Below are 16,773 nucleotides of genomic sequence, written 5' to 3'. Positions count from 1 at the left end.
TTGACCTCGTAGCTGCTAATAATGTGCACTTTGCTCATGAAGTACTGTAAAGGGAATCATACGCTGCAGCATTTTGCACATGGTGTGAAGAGAGGATGTTTGAAGATCAGTGTGCTAAAATAAAAGTGTGAAGAAAGTTACGTCTCAAATGAATCCGACTGCAATGTGTTAAAGTCTTTGTGAGTCATTGCTGCCAATGGCAGTGTACAGTGACTTATGTTATGACTAACATCCATCAGTTAAACACTATTTCTGTTTTCACTATTTTCACAGGCTTGAACGTGTTTATTTTGATGTGCGATGAACTGTAAAGTTGTGTTAAATTGAAAAACGAATGACTGCTTGCAAACGTGGAAACTTGTGTGTAGTCCAAGATGTCGTGGGCTGTAATTATGTTTGCGATTGTCACCCAAAGGTACACACAATTCTCAAAACTACATTGGTTGAAAAGAACAGCCTGAATATTTTTTCTAGACATTTCCCTTTGTGTTGGAAAATTTTGTTTATGTGTTGTAGCATGATGCTGAGTGGATGGTGACCCAAAATTTCTGGTTTTGGGCTAAACTGTCCCTTTAAATTTGCTTTTTGTAAAGTTTGTAGTAGCTGTTCTGTATGTTTGTAGTTTGGTTTGTTTAATGGCACACGCAGCCTACCACTGCCAATCTTTCCACGTATACAGAGGAATTCTCTGTGACTTTTTTGAAGAACTCGCCCCCATCAGCTTTATGAAAAACACAAGACTTCTCGCTTTGCTCTGTGCAATGTGTTAATATTGCTCTTTCTGTCTCTGTTGTGTAAAAAACATATTTTAATTTGACCCCCAGAGATCTGTGTAGCTCACATGATACATCATAGCAAGGAAATGTTGTGCTCATCAGGGTTGAAGATGAAGTTGGATTTGGGGGGGGGTGTTCCTCACTGTTAGTTGGAGAAGGTCACAGACGTGTCCTGTTTGCAGATGGTCCCAGGTTTGAGTGGAAAGGTCACCAGCGAGTGGCAGGTCAAATCAACAGGCTGTGAAATCGTATCAGCTGATTGAGGCCATTTAACAAAGAGGAAAATGATGGCCGCTGTCCATGTGCTATTTTGTGTTAGAAGTTTTTTTTGTCTCGTGTCCGTCTGTTTTATGCAGTGTTATACACTAATGATGACAAAGCAAAGTTCAGATTTTAACAAGACAGCAATGCATGAGATCAACCATGTCAAAATGATGCCCAGTATGTTTGGGGTGTATTGTGTTTGCAGTGTTAGTTTTTCTGGCAGTTATTTGTTTATGAAAAAACGAAATCCTTTCAACAATAAATGTATTAATAAGTAAATAGAACATTAGGGCATACGGTTTTAACCTAGATTAATGATAAACAATATTTGTAACAGTGCATAGGGAAAACAGTAAGTCATAACAGTGCAGAAACAAATACATCAAGAAGTTTCAGAGCAAGATATTGTAAATAAATATAAAAAAAGTATTAAACCATGAAAAATAACAGAAATTAACAGAAATATGTCAATCTGAACTGGAAAAACAATTCTTAGGTGGTACATTAACTGTTGTAGTTTTTTTCTAGAAAGTATGTAGACATGTTTACTTTTTTGCCTATAAACAGCCTCACAGGGAATCTGTGCCCACTGAATTTCTGCAGCTTTGGAGCGACAGTCATTCATAAAATTTGACAAATTCTTAGCATTTTTAGTGATAGTGAGTTATATTAAGTTTTATTTATCTAGCAATAAATGTGTTGTGCTCTTAGTTCTGTTTAATGAATTGTGTCATAGTTAAAAAAAACTTAAGATAAAGATAAAAAAGAAGATATTTTGGTACTTTTGTAACCAACATTGAACCCCATTGACTTCCATTGTATGCACACAAAACCGCTAAGACATTTCTCAAAATGTCTTCTTTTGTGTTACAGAGAAGAATGACATGAGGGTGAATAAATGAATTTTTTAGTTTTGTGTGAACTATCACTTTAAGCATATATTGGTCTACTACTCAGAATATTCAGTACATTTATGCATTTAGACACAGCTATCCAACTTGTTTTGGAAAGTTGTTTATAAATCTATAACTTTTACTGGCCATCCTCCCAGAAAAGCGCGCCCACGGGTCATCCATCGAGCGAAAGACCACGCGCTAGTGAGAGAAAGACCACGCCCACTCGTCACACCTATCAATGCCGCTTCACTCAGCTGACAAAAGTTTAGCTGTGTTTGTTTGTTCACTGCATTTCAGTGATGAATGTTTTATAAACGGTGGATATAACACTGGATTTGGAGATCGTTTGAAACTGATAGATGGCGCTGTCCCAGCGCTAAAAGATGCTGGACATGAACTGCACGCGGTAAGTCAAACTACGTCAAATGTCTGTGTTTTGTTGGCAATCAGGCGCATATGTGCATAATGTAAACAACGCGAAGGGATAATGCGATGATGTATTGTGCTTAGGGCTGTCACGATTATTAAATAATCGTCTCATGGCGATTGTTTGACGTCATTCGCCATGGTTTCAGATCATCGCAATTATTGCACATCTCTATAGAAGACACTAGGGGGAGCTGTAGTGCATCTGCATATTGCATATTTTATTGTATATATTGTAACTAAAGCATGGTAATACTTGTAAAATGTACCACCACAACACAATCACTTAAAAAATAACTAAAGCATATACCATAAAAATAACCTGCAGTACAATTTAATATTATTTCAGTGCGAAAACCAGTCTATCAAAATCTCATTAACATAGAAGTAAACTTTTATTGTAGTCTTGCAAGTGAGAAAAAACAGACTAGAAGCTTTTCTATGACTGATAGCATTTTAATGGTGGCTTCAATCAATTCACTCCTGATCAATTTACTTCATTTACAAGTATTTGGCGGTTGAATTATTGACAGGTAAAAGCCTAAACCTTAAGTATGATGACCCCATTTTTTCCTATGTAATTTTTTTTACTGTCTTGCATTTAATACAGTATGAGAGGGGCTTTTTATGTACAGTGGACATGTGTATTTGCTGCAAATGTAATTTATTTATTTTTACCCTCGGTATTTGTATTACTTTTATTATGTCTGTACAGCACATTGGTGAACATGTCTGTTCTATAAAGGTGCTTTATAAATTAATAAACTAAACTAACCGCGCACTCGGATTTGTCCGTGCTACAAACTGCAATCGTTAGTTTCGTTTGAAAACCTGTCTAGTTAAGATGTGAAGCATAATAATTAAAACAATGTAACACAATCCTGAAACACAATCATTAGAGCAGTTTTGTTGTCAGGCTGTATTTACTTTATATGTTGGTCTGTTGTTCGGTGTGAGATTAATTTGGGCAGAGTGAGAGTTTGTAAACGCGTCTCATGCGTGTGAGTGGGCAACTCTCTGCTTTAATCCGAGCACTTCTGTGATCATTTAACACAGAAATAATGATAGTGTGTGGTTGAAAAGACTGTTTGTGACGTCGTTACATACCTAAAGATGATCATTCTTTCTCTGCTTCTGCAGCAGCACCAGCACACATTGAAGCGTTATGATTTTAGTCGGAGGTGTAAGTTAATAGACAACAAGAATCGTTGGTTTTCATCAATGAGATCGTGTGGGTGTTTGAATCGAGATCGCGATCTTTTAACGGTTAACCGTGCAGCTCTACTTGGAGCACAATATTGTTATGCCTGAAATCTGAAAAAAAAACTCATTCTCAATGAATGTTTATGCTGGCTTCGGTTTTGTTTCATGGGAATTTTTCTTTTTGTATTACACGGATGGGTGATATTATAGTTTGCGATATACCGGTAGAAATTCTCCCCACGATAGGAATTAGTCTTCCCGCGATATAAACAATAAATCCGATACATTTTTCCCTTGGAGCACAATATTGACACTATATGACAGGATCCTGTCACCCTCACTGAGAACTTTCATCAATACTCCTTTTCTCTTTATATTGATATATATACTTTTATTTTGATCTTAATCTATTTTGTTCAGAATGTTTATATTAAATGTTCCTGTGCTTTGGCAATGAAGCCAATAAAGCTTCTTTGAATCTTGAATCTTGAGAGAGTGATTGACAGCGTGATGCAATCGTTTCCACCCAACAATAGGCTATATACAGTTTAGGTATGACATGATGTGTATATGGAGTTCTAGTTCATTTAATTTTTACAACTTTTGAAGCCGAATGTCACCATTATATTTTATATTTACAAAAATACTGTAGGTATATTTTAGGAGCCTGTTTGATTTGGGGTATGTTTTACTTTTTGATAAATGTTTGTGTTTCTGAGGCTCTAGACTACATGCAGCTACTATCACTTGTAGCAAAAAACAGCGGTGGATGGTGTTATAGTTATATCGGCATTTGTATCGTTATCGCAACAAGTACCAGAAAATAACGTGATAGAGTTTTAGGGCCATATCGCCCATCCCTATTACACATGCTTTGGGCGGTAGTTGTCATTATTTCTTGATTTTCTTCATTAGATTTCATCAACTGCTATTGCAGAACACCCATAGCTCTCAGAGGTTTTAGTGATATTCATTTTAACATGACAGTGCTTTAAACAATTTACTATAGCACATTAAACATCCCTGCTTCCTGACAGGTATCTCTGAATGTGTCTTGAGAAATCGCACCTTTCTCTGTGACAACACTATTTAAAGATGAAAAAGAGAAGAACTTTCTGTCTGCAATTCATTCTATGTAGTCAAGCTTGGCTTTTGGAGGATGTTTTGTTTGCAAAGATAGTAAAATGGCAGAAGTTAGAAGTTTTTAATTCATTTGACTTTAGTCTGTCTACACATTTAGGATTTAAATACATCCAAATTTCCAAAACTTTATGTTCTTTTGTGATACTATTAATTCTAAAGTTCATGCATAATAAAGTAATAAAGATGTCAAGTGCAGATAAAGAAAGTGCTAGGAAAGAATTAATGCTATCCTTGGGGACAGAAGAAAAATGGAACAGAAATATTAAAAGAGGACAGAAAATACAGTTTAAAGTAATAAACTGTGAACCAGTGTTCTGTCTAAATATACAATACATTTAAATCATCATGCATAGTTTTTATATTAACAGCTCAATATCAATGAACAATCTAGGTTTAACCGTTATAACCTGGATGTTGATGAAACCTATTTAAAATATAACTAAAGTATTGAGAGAAAAAGGTAACGCTTTATACAGTAAGGTTGTATTTGTTAACATCGGGTGTGGCCAGGGGCGTCGCACCCGTGGGACACCCACACTTTTCCCGGTGAGAGGGTTCAACACCTGCACTTTTTCTGCAGTTCTTCCGCAGTTTCGCACAAACGCCTTACAGCAGTCGCTCCTCCGTTTCTCTGGCCGCTCTGTGTCTGCGCTCGCTGCGGCTGCCTCCTCTCCCCTCCCTCTCAAACATGACACCGGCTTTGAGTGTGACTGGCTGATGATTGGCTGTTCTGCCTGAAGTCCCGCCTCTCTTGGTGTGTTAGATTATCGGTCAGCTCGTGCTGAGGAGGCGGGAACTTATGGTTATGGTTATTTACATCTTCCTTTTCCAGGTACTTTGAATGAGTGTTTATGCTTTTGAGGTTTTTAAATAAGCTTGATATGTGTTTGGGAAGATGTTCTGTTTATGTTTTGTTGACATGTCGAGTGTTTTCTGTATTATATTTCATTTTTTAGACTAATGCTAATTGCTAATTGGGATATTGTTCAGCAGCTAGCTAAATTCGGTTATGTATGTGGCATGCAATGTATAAAGTAACTGTGATGAAGAAGGCAGGGAATTGACGAGGAGGAGGGACAAATTGTCATTGTTAAGCAGTGTATTTATGGGTTTATTGCCAGTGCAATTGATTTTGATATTTTGAGCATTGTTTGTTGATTAGCTGAATACTTTTGTGGATACTTACTTGTTGTTTTTGATTGTACCTGTTGAGGAGAAAAAAGTGAGAAATTATGTCATTGTTTGCATACCTGTTGAAGAACTATGAAAGAAAAGTGTATATTATTTTAATGTTTAAAAACAGTAAATTGTTACATTATTTATACCACCAGAGAAAAGCTTTGTGTGGGCGTTTTTTTTTTATATCTCCCATTTTCAAGGCGCAAGTAAGCAAAATTTAGCAGTCTCAGTCACAGTCCTGTCAGACCCATGTCACTATCAAGCTTACCACCGAGTGTGTTTTGATACTTTTCTAGTATCACTCATTTAAATGGGAAGCTTTTTATATATTGTATGTTATACCTTTTGTACCCTTCTGTCATTGTATTCATCGTTTTTATTGTTAACAAACAAACCACATCCATCCCCCGCACTTTTGAAAAGCTTGCTACACCCCCGGGTGTGGCGCACAAGTCCTGAGAAGTGAAGCAAAAGCTATTTGTTTGCCTCCTGGTGGCTGGCTCCATGTAAACAAACTGGAATCAAGCCAGACTAAAAACATCCTTTTGCACTTCACATATATTTTTGCCAAAGTTGCGATCGTTTTTACTTCCGTATTTTGACGCATTTCTGAGTGAAATGGGATTTCTAATGAGAAAAAATAGTGGTGGTGGCTTTCGTATTTCTCTGCGATTTAATTGATGTTTAAAACAGCCGTTGCATTTTGATATGGAACTGGCAGCAGACTGACCGTTGAAGAGGAGGAGTTAACGGATGCGCCACCCAAGCCATCTAACACTCGTCATTTAAGATGGATAGTCATTACAGGAAGGAAGCTCATTTTCAGATTTTAACTAAAGATTATGAGGGCACACGATTTTTAAAAAGAGAATGACCCACATTGATAAACTATTTACAATAAACTCTGCAATATTTCATGAAAAAATAGGCATTGTCATTTTTCATTTCACTGGGACTTTAAGTATAGTTACGTGTGGTTATGTTTAGGGATGCACCGAAACCGATACCAGTATCGGGTATCGGCACCATACCAAGCTCATGTACTCGTACTCGTACTCGTACTCGTACTCGTAATGACACACCGATACCAATGACCTATACCTCACGTGACATACATAGAGCCCTATGATTTCCGCAATGCGCAAAACGCAGACAGAATCGAGGAATCCAGGCATAAAAACAGAATTTGCTGTACAACACGGAATGCCACGGAATCTGGCAAATGTATTATTTCCTAACAAAAAATGAGCGCTGAACCGCTAACGTTAACGTAACAGCTAACGTAATATTCAGATACTGTTTTAATATGTATTCTGCTTGTTTTGCGTGACTGTGTGTGAAAGAGTGGTGCGGTTGCGTGTACAGAACCTCAACGCATTGTGCTTGTGAAGCTTTCAGAGGACACGAACACACAAACAAACACCATTTGCGGCGATCCGTGAAAATAAAAGTCCGGTTCACTTAAACAATCGCTCTTTGCTGCGTCCCGTCAAAAAAAAAGTCCAGTTGACCTGAACAAGTTATAATACACTCACATTTTACCACACCACCCCCCTTAAATTTTTTATAATTCGACCACAGAGTATATTGTTTACTATAGCAAACTGAAGTACATGTGCTAGTAAAATTGTGCTACTTATCATAAAAAATTGAACTTAATTTAAAAATAGTACTTAAATTTAAGTAGACCTAAAAACAAAAGAAAAACAAATGTACCAGTAAGATACTGGTTTATTAACATTATTGTACATTATACAGGCATCGGTTATAGGTATCGGTATCGGCGAGTTCCAGAAAAAAAGTATCGGTACTCGTACTCGGTCTTTAAAAAATGGTATCGTGCATCCCTAGTTATGTTCCTGTGTTTGCTCCCGTGTGCTTTGTGGATTCATTAAATACTTCTTTGTGGAGTTGTCGCACACTTGTCTACATACCATTCCATGACAGTCAGGTAATGTCTTCACTAATGTTGACAAATACAGCTTTAATATAGTGTAACCAAAAATGTTTTTGACAGCATTATAAATAGAGGTATAAACAAACAATACAATAACAATAGTATTACAGTATACTTCGCAGAATAATATAGTACGCTCTTTTAACCTTTTTATCTAATGCTTAAACTATTAATATACTATATTTGTTTACCTTGTCACTTTATTTGCACGTTATACTAGTGACCTTGTCCTGATATGACTGGCTGTTTTTCTCACCTTCTCAAGGAATATCTCTATTTTTGCTGTCTTGCAATTAATGTTTTCTTAAACTCCCATATTCTCTCCTCACATGATATCTGTATAGTGTCTGTGTGATTAAAAAGGTCTGTCAACAAAAAAAAACTAGCTGTTGACAGTCATGATGGATTATAATGTATATATCCTATAGTTAAAAGGCTATAATATTTGACAAATCCTAATGCAGTTACTGTTTTGTTTGAAGTTCTATATGCATTCAATATATGCCACAGATCATCATCAATATGCATTGTGTGGGGTCTGATTCAAAGCTCTCTATCGAAAGAAAGCTCCCAGATGTACCAAAAATCACTGAAACACAATATTTAGAAGAGTCTGTGTTTTGTGGCCTTTATGATGTGATAATTAAGTTCCATTGTGATTCGTGTTGTTGGTTCATTTCATTAGCCATTTTTCTCCTGTTGGTTTTATAGGTCAATCCAGCCAAGTAAGAAACTATTGACAAAGACACAAGTTTTTAAGCTTGATTTGTCAGATGACGATATGTGGAACATTCCTGGAACAACAGATTGACATTTCAGAGACTGTACAAAGCACATGAATATTTAATGAAGAAAGCAGTGAGGCAGTTTATGATTGGTTGTTTGTAGCAAAAATAACCGGCTGTTACAATCTAACACTGCATCTTTTCACTCTGTCTAGCTTTGGTTCCGCAGTGCGGGGTGAATCTCAAAAGCCGTGCAAACTCTTTTCCTCAGAGGAGTTTCATTATTCAGCGTTGAATGCTAACTCCTGACTTAAAATGATGTGAACAAAGTGTAAAACTTTGTTTTACCCAGAGTTAAGCTTAAAGTCCCAGTGGAATTAAAAATTTGAGTTCCTATTTTTTCATGAAATATTGCACCGTTTATTGTAAATAGCTTACCAATGTTTGTCATTCTCTTTTTAAAATTCATCTGCCCCCATAATCTTCAGTTAAACTCTGAAAATGCACTTCCGCCCTCTAGTGACTATCCGTCCCAAATGACGTAAGTTAGACAGCTTGGGCGGAGCATCTGTTAACTCCTCCCCTTCAACTGTCAGTCTGCTGCCAGTTCCATTCGCAGTGAAAACAATAAACCACTCCCACCTTTTCTTATTCGAAACTCAGTTTCACTTGGAAATGCATCAGAATACTTAAGTAAAAACGATCACAACTTCCGGTTCATGGGGACTTTAAGTGAAAGTCAGACCGAATTGCATTTGAAATCTATGCTAAATATAGTAATACACATTTGCTACACGTGATGTAAACTTATACGATTCTTTTTCATGTTCTCATCATTTTCCCCAATGTCAATCCCACAATCTCTGGCTTCCCACTCAACTCCATGCATGCGGCCAGACATCAGTCATGACATCGGTTCTTCTCAACCTTTTCCCCTATCATTGTCTAATGGAAGAATTTTCCCATCATGCAGTGCTCACAGTTGAGTAATGGAGCTTGCATGGGAGTCGTCACAATCGCAGAACCTGCTGCGTCTGCACTGCATAAACTCAGCGCCCACTCATCGCTTCTGTTAGTGACTGAACCCAGAATGCACTTGAGTGTCAATGATTATTCAGCCTACATCACTCGGCAGCCCACCAGCTCTTTGACAACTCTAGATACAGTAGAGCAACCGAGTGTTCTGTTAACCTAGCGTAGACGTCCATTGTATGAACCGGTCGAAGGGGCTCCGTCTTCGACGCAGGCCGCAGTCGAGCGTGCGCGTGATTGAGTGGGCGAAGAAGAGACGCAAAGTTGTTCGGCCACTCCAGAGAAGCAGTCAGGCTTAAGTGCCTGTCATTGATTTCCAATGGTATGTTTGTTACGAGCGGGAATGTTCTGTCCTGTGGTTTGTGAAGAAGATTACAAGATTTGGGCTTGTGAAATAGTGAAATGTGAAAATTCAAACATTATACACCCTCTTGTTGGGCCAGACCCTTATTGTGTCTTATTCGTGTAGTCACTTCTGTATACTGTGCTAAGCTACTGTATGACTTCAGAAGATAAAAAAATAATTTTACAGAATTTTCATGTATTTTTGAAATGCGGTAAAATGTCAGATTACGGTGATAGACTACAGATTTACATGGGGAGTGTAAAATAACAAGAAAAACATGTACATTTCATCATACAAAAATGTATTTAGCATGTTGTGTGGATTACTCCAGTCCAGTTTATAATTTAAATTGGGTAAAAGCTTTGACTCGTAATCCATATTACGTCTCCCATTGTGGCTTCCCTCTAACCAGGTTTTCCAGTTCATCCTACTGTTTGTTCTAGACCACTAGGCCCGTGTGACATTTTGACTTACTGTGCTGAACATTCTATTGATTTTGTTGTGGTGTTGATATTTACTATGCCACACTTGTGTTTCACTTCAGTAACCTCAAGGGACTCGTGTCAGAGTTGAGAAATGTTGCAGCGGTTAAAAGTTCATTTATGACAAGACCTGCTAAGATGTTAAGACCTGCTTTGTCCGGGTGTGTGACATTAGTCTATTTAAAAGCTTGATAGAGGAGGAGAAAAAATCTGTTGATATCAGGAATACTAACAAGGTACTTTCTGTATTCAATTATTTAATGGATGGCTGCCTAATAAACTTTCGGAAGTGGAAGTTTGGATTTAAGGAAACAGTAACATTTAATATATAATATATATTTATAATAATTAGAGCTAGGCGATATATCATGCGATTCTTATGCTCTCTGTTTCTCAATGAATCACGGTTAAATTCCACCACATCCGAAAGCCAGAGGGCGCTCTTGCGCAGAAACTCACAATATGGGAAACAGAAGAAGAACGAATAGTTCCAGGAAATGCCAGTGGTCATATTCTATCGCTGTTCTTCAAACCTTTTCAGGTATTTTCATGATAATAAGGTATATTTATAGTGATGATGTTTGACGAGTGTTGCTTTTTCAAATGCACGTTATAAACGACTCAATCTCGTAGTGATTTTAGATCGAGCAGTACTTCCTACTGATCAAAGAGCCGTAGTTCACGGAAGAGCTGTGCATAAAACACAGAATCGATTTCAGGATTTAGACATGTATAATTGGCGTGAATCGCGATATTTACCCAATGCATAATTCCACCTTTACAAATGTCATCTCTCTTTTGAAAGAGTGTGGTCCTATTAGTTAACATCACAGATGTGACAGAGAGTCTTTCTCGATTTTGTCAAATGTCGTGCCAAAATCGAGCTTTCGTATACACAATTTTTTTACAGTTATTTACCTTGAAACAATGTACACAAAAAAATTTGTACATTTTAAAGCTGTGAAATCAGTGAAATATACTGTTTAAATTGTGTAAATTTAAGTAAAAACATTGAGGAAATCTGGGTAACTCAAATATTTCATATTAAGTGTATATTAAGTGTTAATTAAATACTTTTTTCATTAAATAAACTTAAATAATATATGTAAATTGTAGAAAAAATGAACTTTTGGATTTTTGATCTTTTTTTTCATATGTCCCACTGAAAAAAACGGTGAAATGATTTTAAAAGATTTTTAACATGTAATATAATAGTTATTTAACAGTAAATATAACGGTTTATTTTTGTGATATTTACTAAGCTACATGAATTATTTTTTGAGTGAACCCTGCATAAAGGCTCTTAACAGCATCGCTCACATTATACTAGTGCTGTGTATTGGCAAGTGCCTCCCGATATGATACATATCACGATAGATGGGTCACAATACAATATATTGCTATGTATTTCGATACGATACACATTTGCGATATATTGCAATACTTTAAATAGAAAACATAAAAAGTAGAGCTAGAAATACAAAATGATGTGCACCACCTGGGGTTTTCTGTAAGGATACGTGTAAAAACATCCCTTACCTCTACAGAGTGGCTATGATGTGCGATGCATGGACCTTTAGATCAGAGGTTTGGGTTCTCAAACTGTGGATTGCGCCCCTCAAGTGGGTAGCACAGGGGAATAAGGTGGCTCACGCAAGTCACTTGGCTGTTGTGGTGCATTACAGTTAAAACAATGAACATGGGCATTGTAAAACCCCTGCTTCATCCGTGCTGTAAATGCCCTGGTGTCACATCCGTGAAAGCACAATAAATGTCATTGTTACTTTTATTAATAAACTTTTTGTCTAATGCACTGCAGTAGCCAAGTGACTTGTGTCATGACTTGTGAAGCTTACAAACAGCATTATTTTAATATAACTCATTACTCCATGACTTATTTTGAAAAGCAAAGCACACCCACACATCAGCTCTGAGAGCTCCAAGCGTTCATATATTTTTCGCCATGCTCGCTTCCACTTACTTTTGGCCGTATGTATATGACATGATTAAAAAAATTATCGATAGTAGAGGTATCACTATCGATACACTATTGAAAAAAAAAATATTGCAATAGTTACATGTATCGATATTTTTGCACAGCCCTACATTATACCGTCAGATCCTATGAACTGAGCATTATATCCAGTGAGAAATGTTGTTGTTAGTCTGGCTTCAGTCTTTTAGCGCAAATTAAACTAGTCTATCTTCACTCACAGGCCTGTGGCGGTGCATCAGTCAGACACGTAGCTTCTGCATTTAAAACCGTTACTGCCATGAACATGCAATTGAGTGAATGAATGATCATTCCTAAGCCAAGAGACTTTTCTGTTATGAACTAAGCGTCAATTCAACTCATCTCTGCTTCACAAAAAGTGAGTGCAGCATAATGAGAGACAGAGTTTGTAGAAATAATATTATGGCAGTGCTGGGTACTGTTGGGGGAATGTAGGGTTGTGTTAAATGTACACTTAAGAATTCACAGAAAAAATATGTTTGTGAAGAACTTCGGATAATGGTTGTCTTAAGTGGTCACAAGTCCCAGCAGCTAAATAAAATCCCCAAATTAACCGAATGAAGAAAACTGCAGTGAAGAAAAAAACATTATAGGTTATATTCACCTGAGGAGATAAGCACCAGCTCAAGATGGGTACCATTGTTTTGTGCTTACAGCATTGTCTTTTTGCAAGCAACCATTCTGCAATCTTCACAAAAAATAGTTAACATACAGTAAAATATGTTTTATAATCTGTAGTATTAGTTGTTCTGTAATATGCAGATTTATTTAACATCAGTGATCTATTACATTTCACAAAGAACATTTTAAACCCAGAGCTAAAGAGTCATTATGTTGTAGTTCGCATGGTATAAGGGGAAAGAGTTTCTCCCAAGAGGTTAATTGTGTAGCCTGGAGCTTTAATCACTTTTTTGTTGGTTTAGCAAGGTGTTAATAGATGCATTACGCCGCGCTGCCTTGATAATGACCTCCTGTTGGAGTTGCAGCATTTGTTTAGCTGTCACTGAGACAAATTAGCTGGCTTGATAATTGTTGGAAATTGTCTGAGATGTAAATCCATAAGTGGAAGAACAAAAAGAACAAAGCCTCCCCAAAAGATCTAAAAAGGTAAACAACAAGGCCATAGTTTAGTCTTTATATAGATTTTTCTTATTAAACTTGGTAATATGAAACAAATTTACCAAATGGTCGCATTTTGCGACTATTTTTCCTGCCGGTGCGACTGCCAAACTTATCAATATATAATCCAGTCACTCTATTTCGCCTCCCCTCCTTCAGCCATTTGCTTATCTATCAGTTCCCCCCGCCCCACAAAGACGTAATATGTGTGGGTAAGAGTCGCATTCAATACTAGATCGCTTAAGTGGAAGGACCGACAGAGCAGATGAGCGAACCGCTCACTCTTGCAACTGAAATAAATATGTTTCGCCTGCAGAATGCAAGATTTTCCACGGCTAAGGTACAAAACAGGAACGATAACGAAATATGTTGCCTGTATTGTATGCAGTATGAAGCTAATGCAGGAAACAACATTTGCAACAGGGTGTTTAAACTTACTATTTTATTAAGCTCTCCAACAATACTGCAAAGCATACAAAATGTGACACACAACGTAAAATATGTTTTATCTGTGAGTTGTTATGGATAAAAGCCAAACACATATATCAATGCAGCTTTCATGAAGAAAAATCACTAAAAGCCTTTAGTTCTGTTCGAGATATGCGCGCACACAGAGAGTCAGAGCGCAAACTACTAAACTTGAGTCTCTTTCATGTCTTCTTACTCTGAGACGGCCATATAAACACAAAATTATGTAAAAATTCCCATATTAACAAGCATCCTCGTAAAAACAGTCCATTTCATGAACGTATGCGTCACAGTATACAGTATTAGATCCGTATACTCGCCTTAAAAGGGCAGCAGCTTAATAAAGATCTCTGTTTGTAATCAAACAACAAAGAACGGGTGAAGATATTAAAGGAATTGTGTACTCCTTATATGAGTTATATGAGTGGTAAAGTGTTGAAAAAGTTTATGTAACAATAATGATTTGTATTAATTTGTTAATGTATTAAACATGTTTGGATGTAGTTTTAGTGATTCTTTTTTCTTGCCTCACCCCATGACTCTGGTGCTACCAAATTAAGGGCTGGTGCCACCCACTGTATGACTTGGTAGCACCAGTGCCACCTCTCTCAAATATTAGTCTACTCTAGAGCCCTGTTAAGCATGTTAATTTATTCCGTTTTTTGTCTAGCATTCCATATGTTTCCAAATGTCAGCAATAATATTAAAGAAGAATGGCAAAGTGTAATTTCTCATAAATCTTTTTTTATGATCTTATAGTCCTTGATTTCAGTCCTAAAATAACAAATTATTTCTTAATGTTAACAACTGTACAATTTGTCTTCACATTTTGTGTTGATGAATAATTGAGTTGGTAGCCTACAGTCTGCAACTGTTATTTAGTGTTAAATTATTGCAGTTCTTCACAATAATTCCGGATGCTTTCTTGTAAGAAAATACGAATTTTGATATTGCCATCCGTACCCCATGTCACCTGGTGAGAAACATGCTAATAAATTGGGTGGATGTTATCGCAGTTGTCCGACTGTGGGGAGTGCTCCTCTAAGACTTATGAAGGTTTGTTGCTCGGCACGACACTCCCATCTGCTACATATAGCTCTTCCTGGCCCTGCTGGGTCCACCGCCTCAGCCTGTGCCCATGAATAGTGCCCAGCAGCCACCTCAGTGCCAGCTTGCCTCGTGATGTAACATGGGATGCGTCCCCTGCCAGCTCTCCATTCACTTCCTCTTACAATCGGTTTGCGCATGGTGAGGTTTCATTGCTTATAGTCATAGAGTGACATTTAGATGTTCTGTCTCTGTGGGCTAGAGGACTGCTCGAAGAGGCACGATATCAAGTGATTGTTTATGCACTCACACTTTGAATAGGTCAAGAGGAATATTTTATTTCAGTAACATTTTGCCACTTGTTTCTTAAGGCGACGGAATGTGGGCAGCAGTTCCGATAATATTAGTCGGAGAGTGAGTCACTTTTAAACGCTTCTTTCTTTGCTCGAGCATGTTTTAAATATGTTTTATCACCACAATGATCAATTATATGAACATAGTTTTCATCTTACTCCAATCTTATTTTACCTAAACTTTTATTCTCATACCTATTTGAAATCATAGCTTAAAAAATGGATTTATCTTTATCGGGTTTTGAAGACTACAAACTGAAAGCTCTATACCAGTGATTTTCAACAGCGGGGCAGTGGCTCACAATGTGGGGCCCCAGCTGACTTCCAAGGGGCCCCAGGATGACTAATAATTAAAAATTAGACCAAATAAGCACAGAAAAACTTAATATTTTTTTATATATACTGTATTATATATATTGAATATACACTTTTATAGGTTAATAGCAAGCTCTGAAATATTTTATTGGGTAGAAATTTTGAGTTTTTTGAGCGGGAGGGGGACCTTTGAATTTTGTTGAAAACAGTGGGGGGCCTTGGAGTCAAAAATGTTGAGAACCCCTGCTCTATAGACTGTTTCATTGGTCGCGCGCGTGCCGGGACTGCGGGTAACTTCCGGTTTGTGTTTGTTTATCGGTCTGGCTAGTGTTTAATAACTATTTATAACTATTTAATAACTATTTATTTTTATTTAATTTATGTTGTAATTCATTTATTTTCTTCTTTTATTGTATAATAATTGTATTTAATAAACGATTTGTTGAATGTGTCGTGTATCTTTGTCGCATTTAAAGAAACCGTATGGGACATTGACATCTTGTGGCTGAGCTTGGTATCGCAGTCTAAACTCAAAATATTGTAGAGAAGTTTATCCAATATATGGAGAGAAGGTTCTTCTCAGTGTCTTTTTATCAGAAATAATCTACTGGCACTCTATTATTTGCAAATGTGTACCGGAAGTTAAGGGCAGTCCACGAATGTTTGCATGTGCAATAACGTTTGTTTATGTTGTTGCTTTGAAACCGTCTACACAGTAAGAAAGTCTGAAAAATGACATTACTGAAGTAAAATGGGTTGTGAAATCAGTGCTTTTCAAAAGTATTGCAAGAAGGTCATTTGATATAAAAAGATTGCAGTACGGAGTGCAGATTCTTTCAGATTCGGTTTGGGTCTCTTCAGTCTATAATTTAATCTACTTTGAGTAAAGGACGACTCAAGTCTGGGGGGACTCCAAATCAAAAACTAAACTAAATGAAGGTGAGCGAGTGTTGAATTTCAATTGATTGAGAGTGGGGCAAAGCCAGGACAAATAAACAAATGCAGGGTCTGTGTCATTAAATGGAGGC

At 37.0% G+C, this 16,773-nt stretch overlaps 1 protein-coding gene across 2 annotated transcripts in view; it reads left to right on the top strand.

Annotated features, from left to right (window-relative positions):
- The window catches only part of fars2 (phenylalanyl-tRNA synthetase 2, mitochondrial), a 138,004-nt gene that overhangs the window by 1,369 nt on the left and 119,862 nt on the right, over positions 1-16,773 (top strand). The window contains exons 1-2 of one of the 2 annotated variants that reach the window (XM_057322673.1): positions 15,303-15,367; positions 15,449-15,491. The exons of the other annotated variant lie outside the window; for it this stretch is intronic. Coding sequence (XP_057178656.1) covers positions 15,318-15,367; positions 15,449-15,491 — 93 coding nt within the window. The 5' untranslated portion in view covers positions 15,303-15,317. Of the gene's footprint in view, positions 1-15,302; positions 15,368-15,448; positions 15,492-16,773 lie in introns of those variants that run through there. 2 annotated transcript variants of the gene reach the window in all.

The sequence above is a fragment of the Triplophysa rosa genome, linkage group LG23, assembly GCF_024868665.1.
Source record: "Triplophysa rosa linkage group LG23, Trosa_1v2, whole genome shotgun sequence".
NCBI classification, from domain to species: Eukaryota; Metazoa; Chordata; class Actinopteri; order Cypriniformes; family Nemacheilidae; genus Triplophysa; species Triplophysa rosa.
Note: the sequence above shows the minus strand (reverse complement) of the source record. Positions and strands in the feature narration are given on the sequence as shown.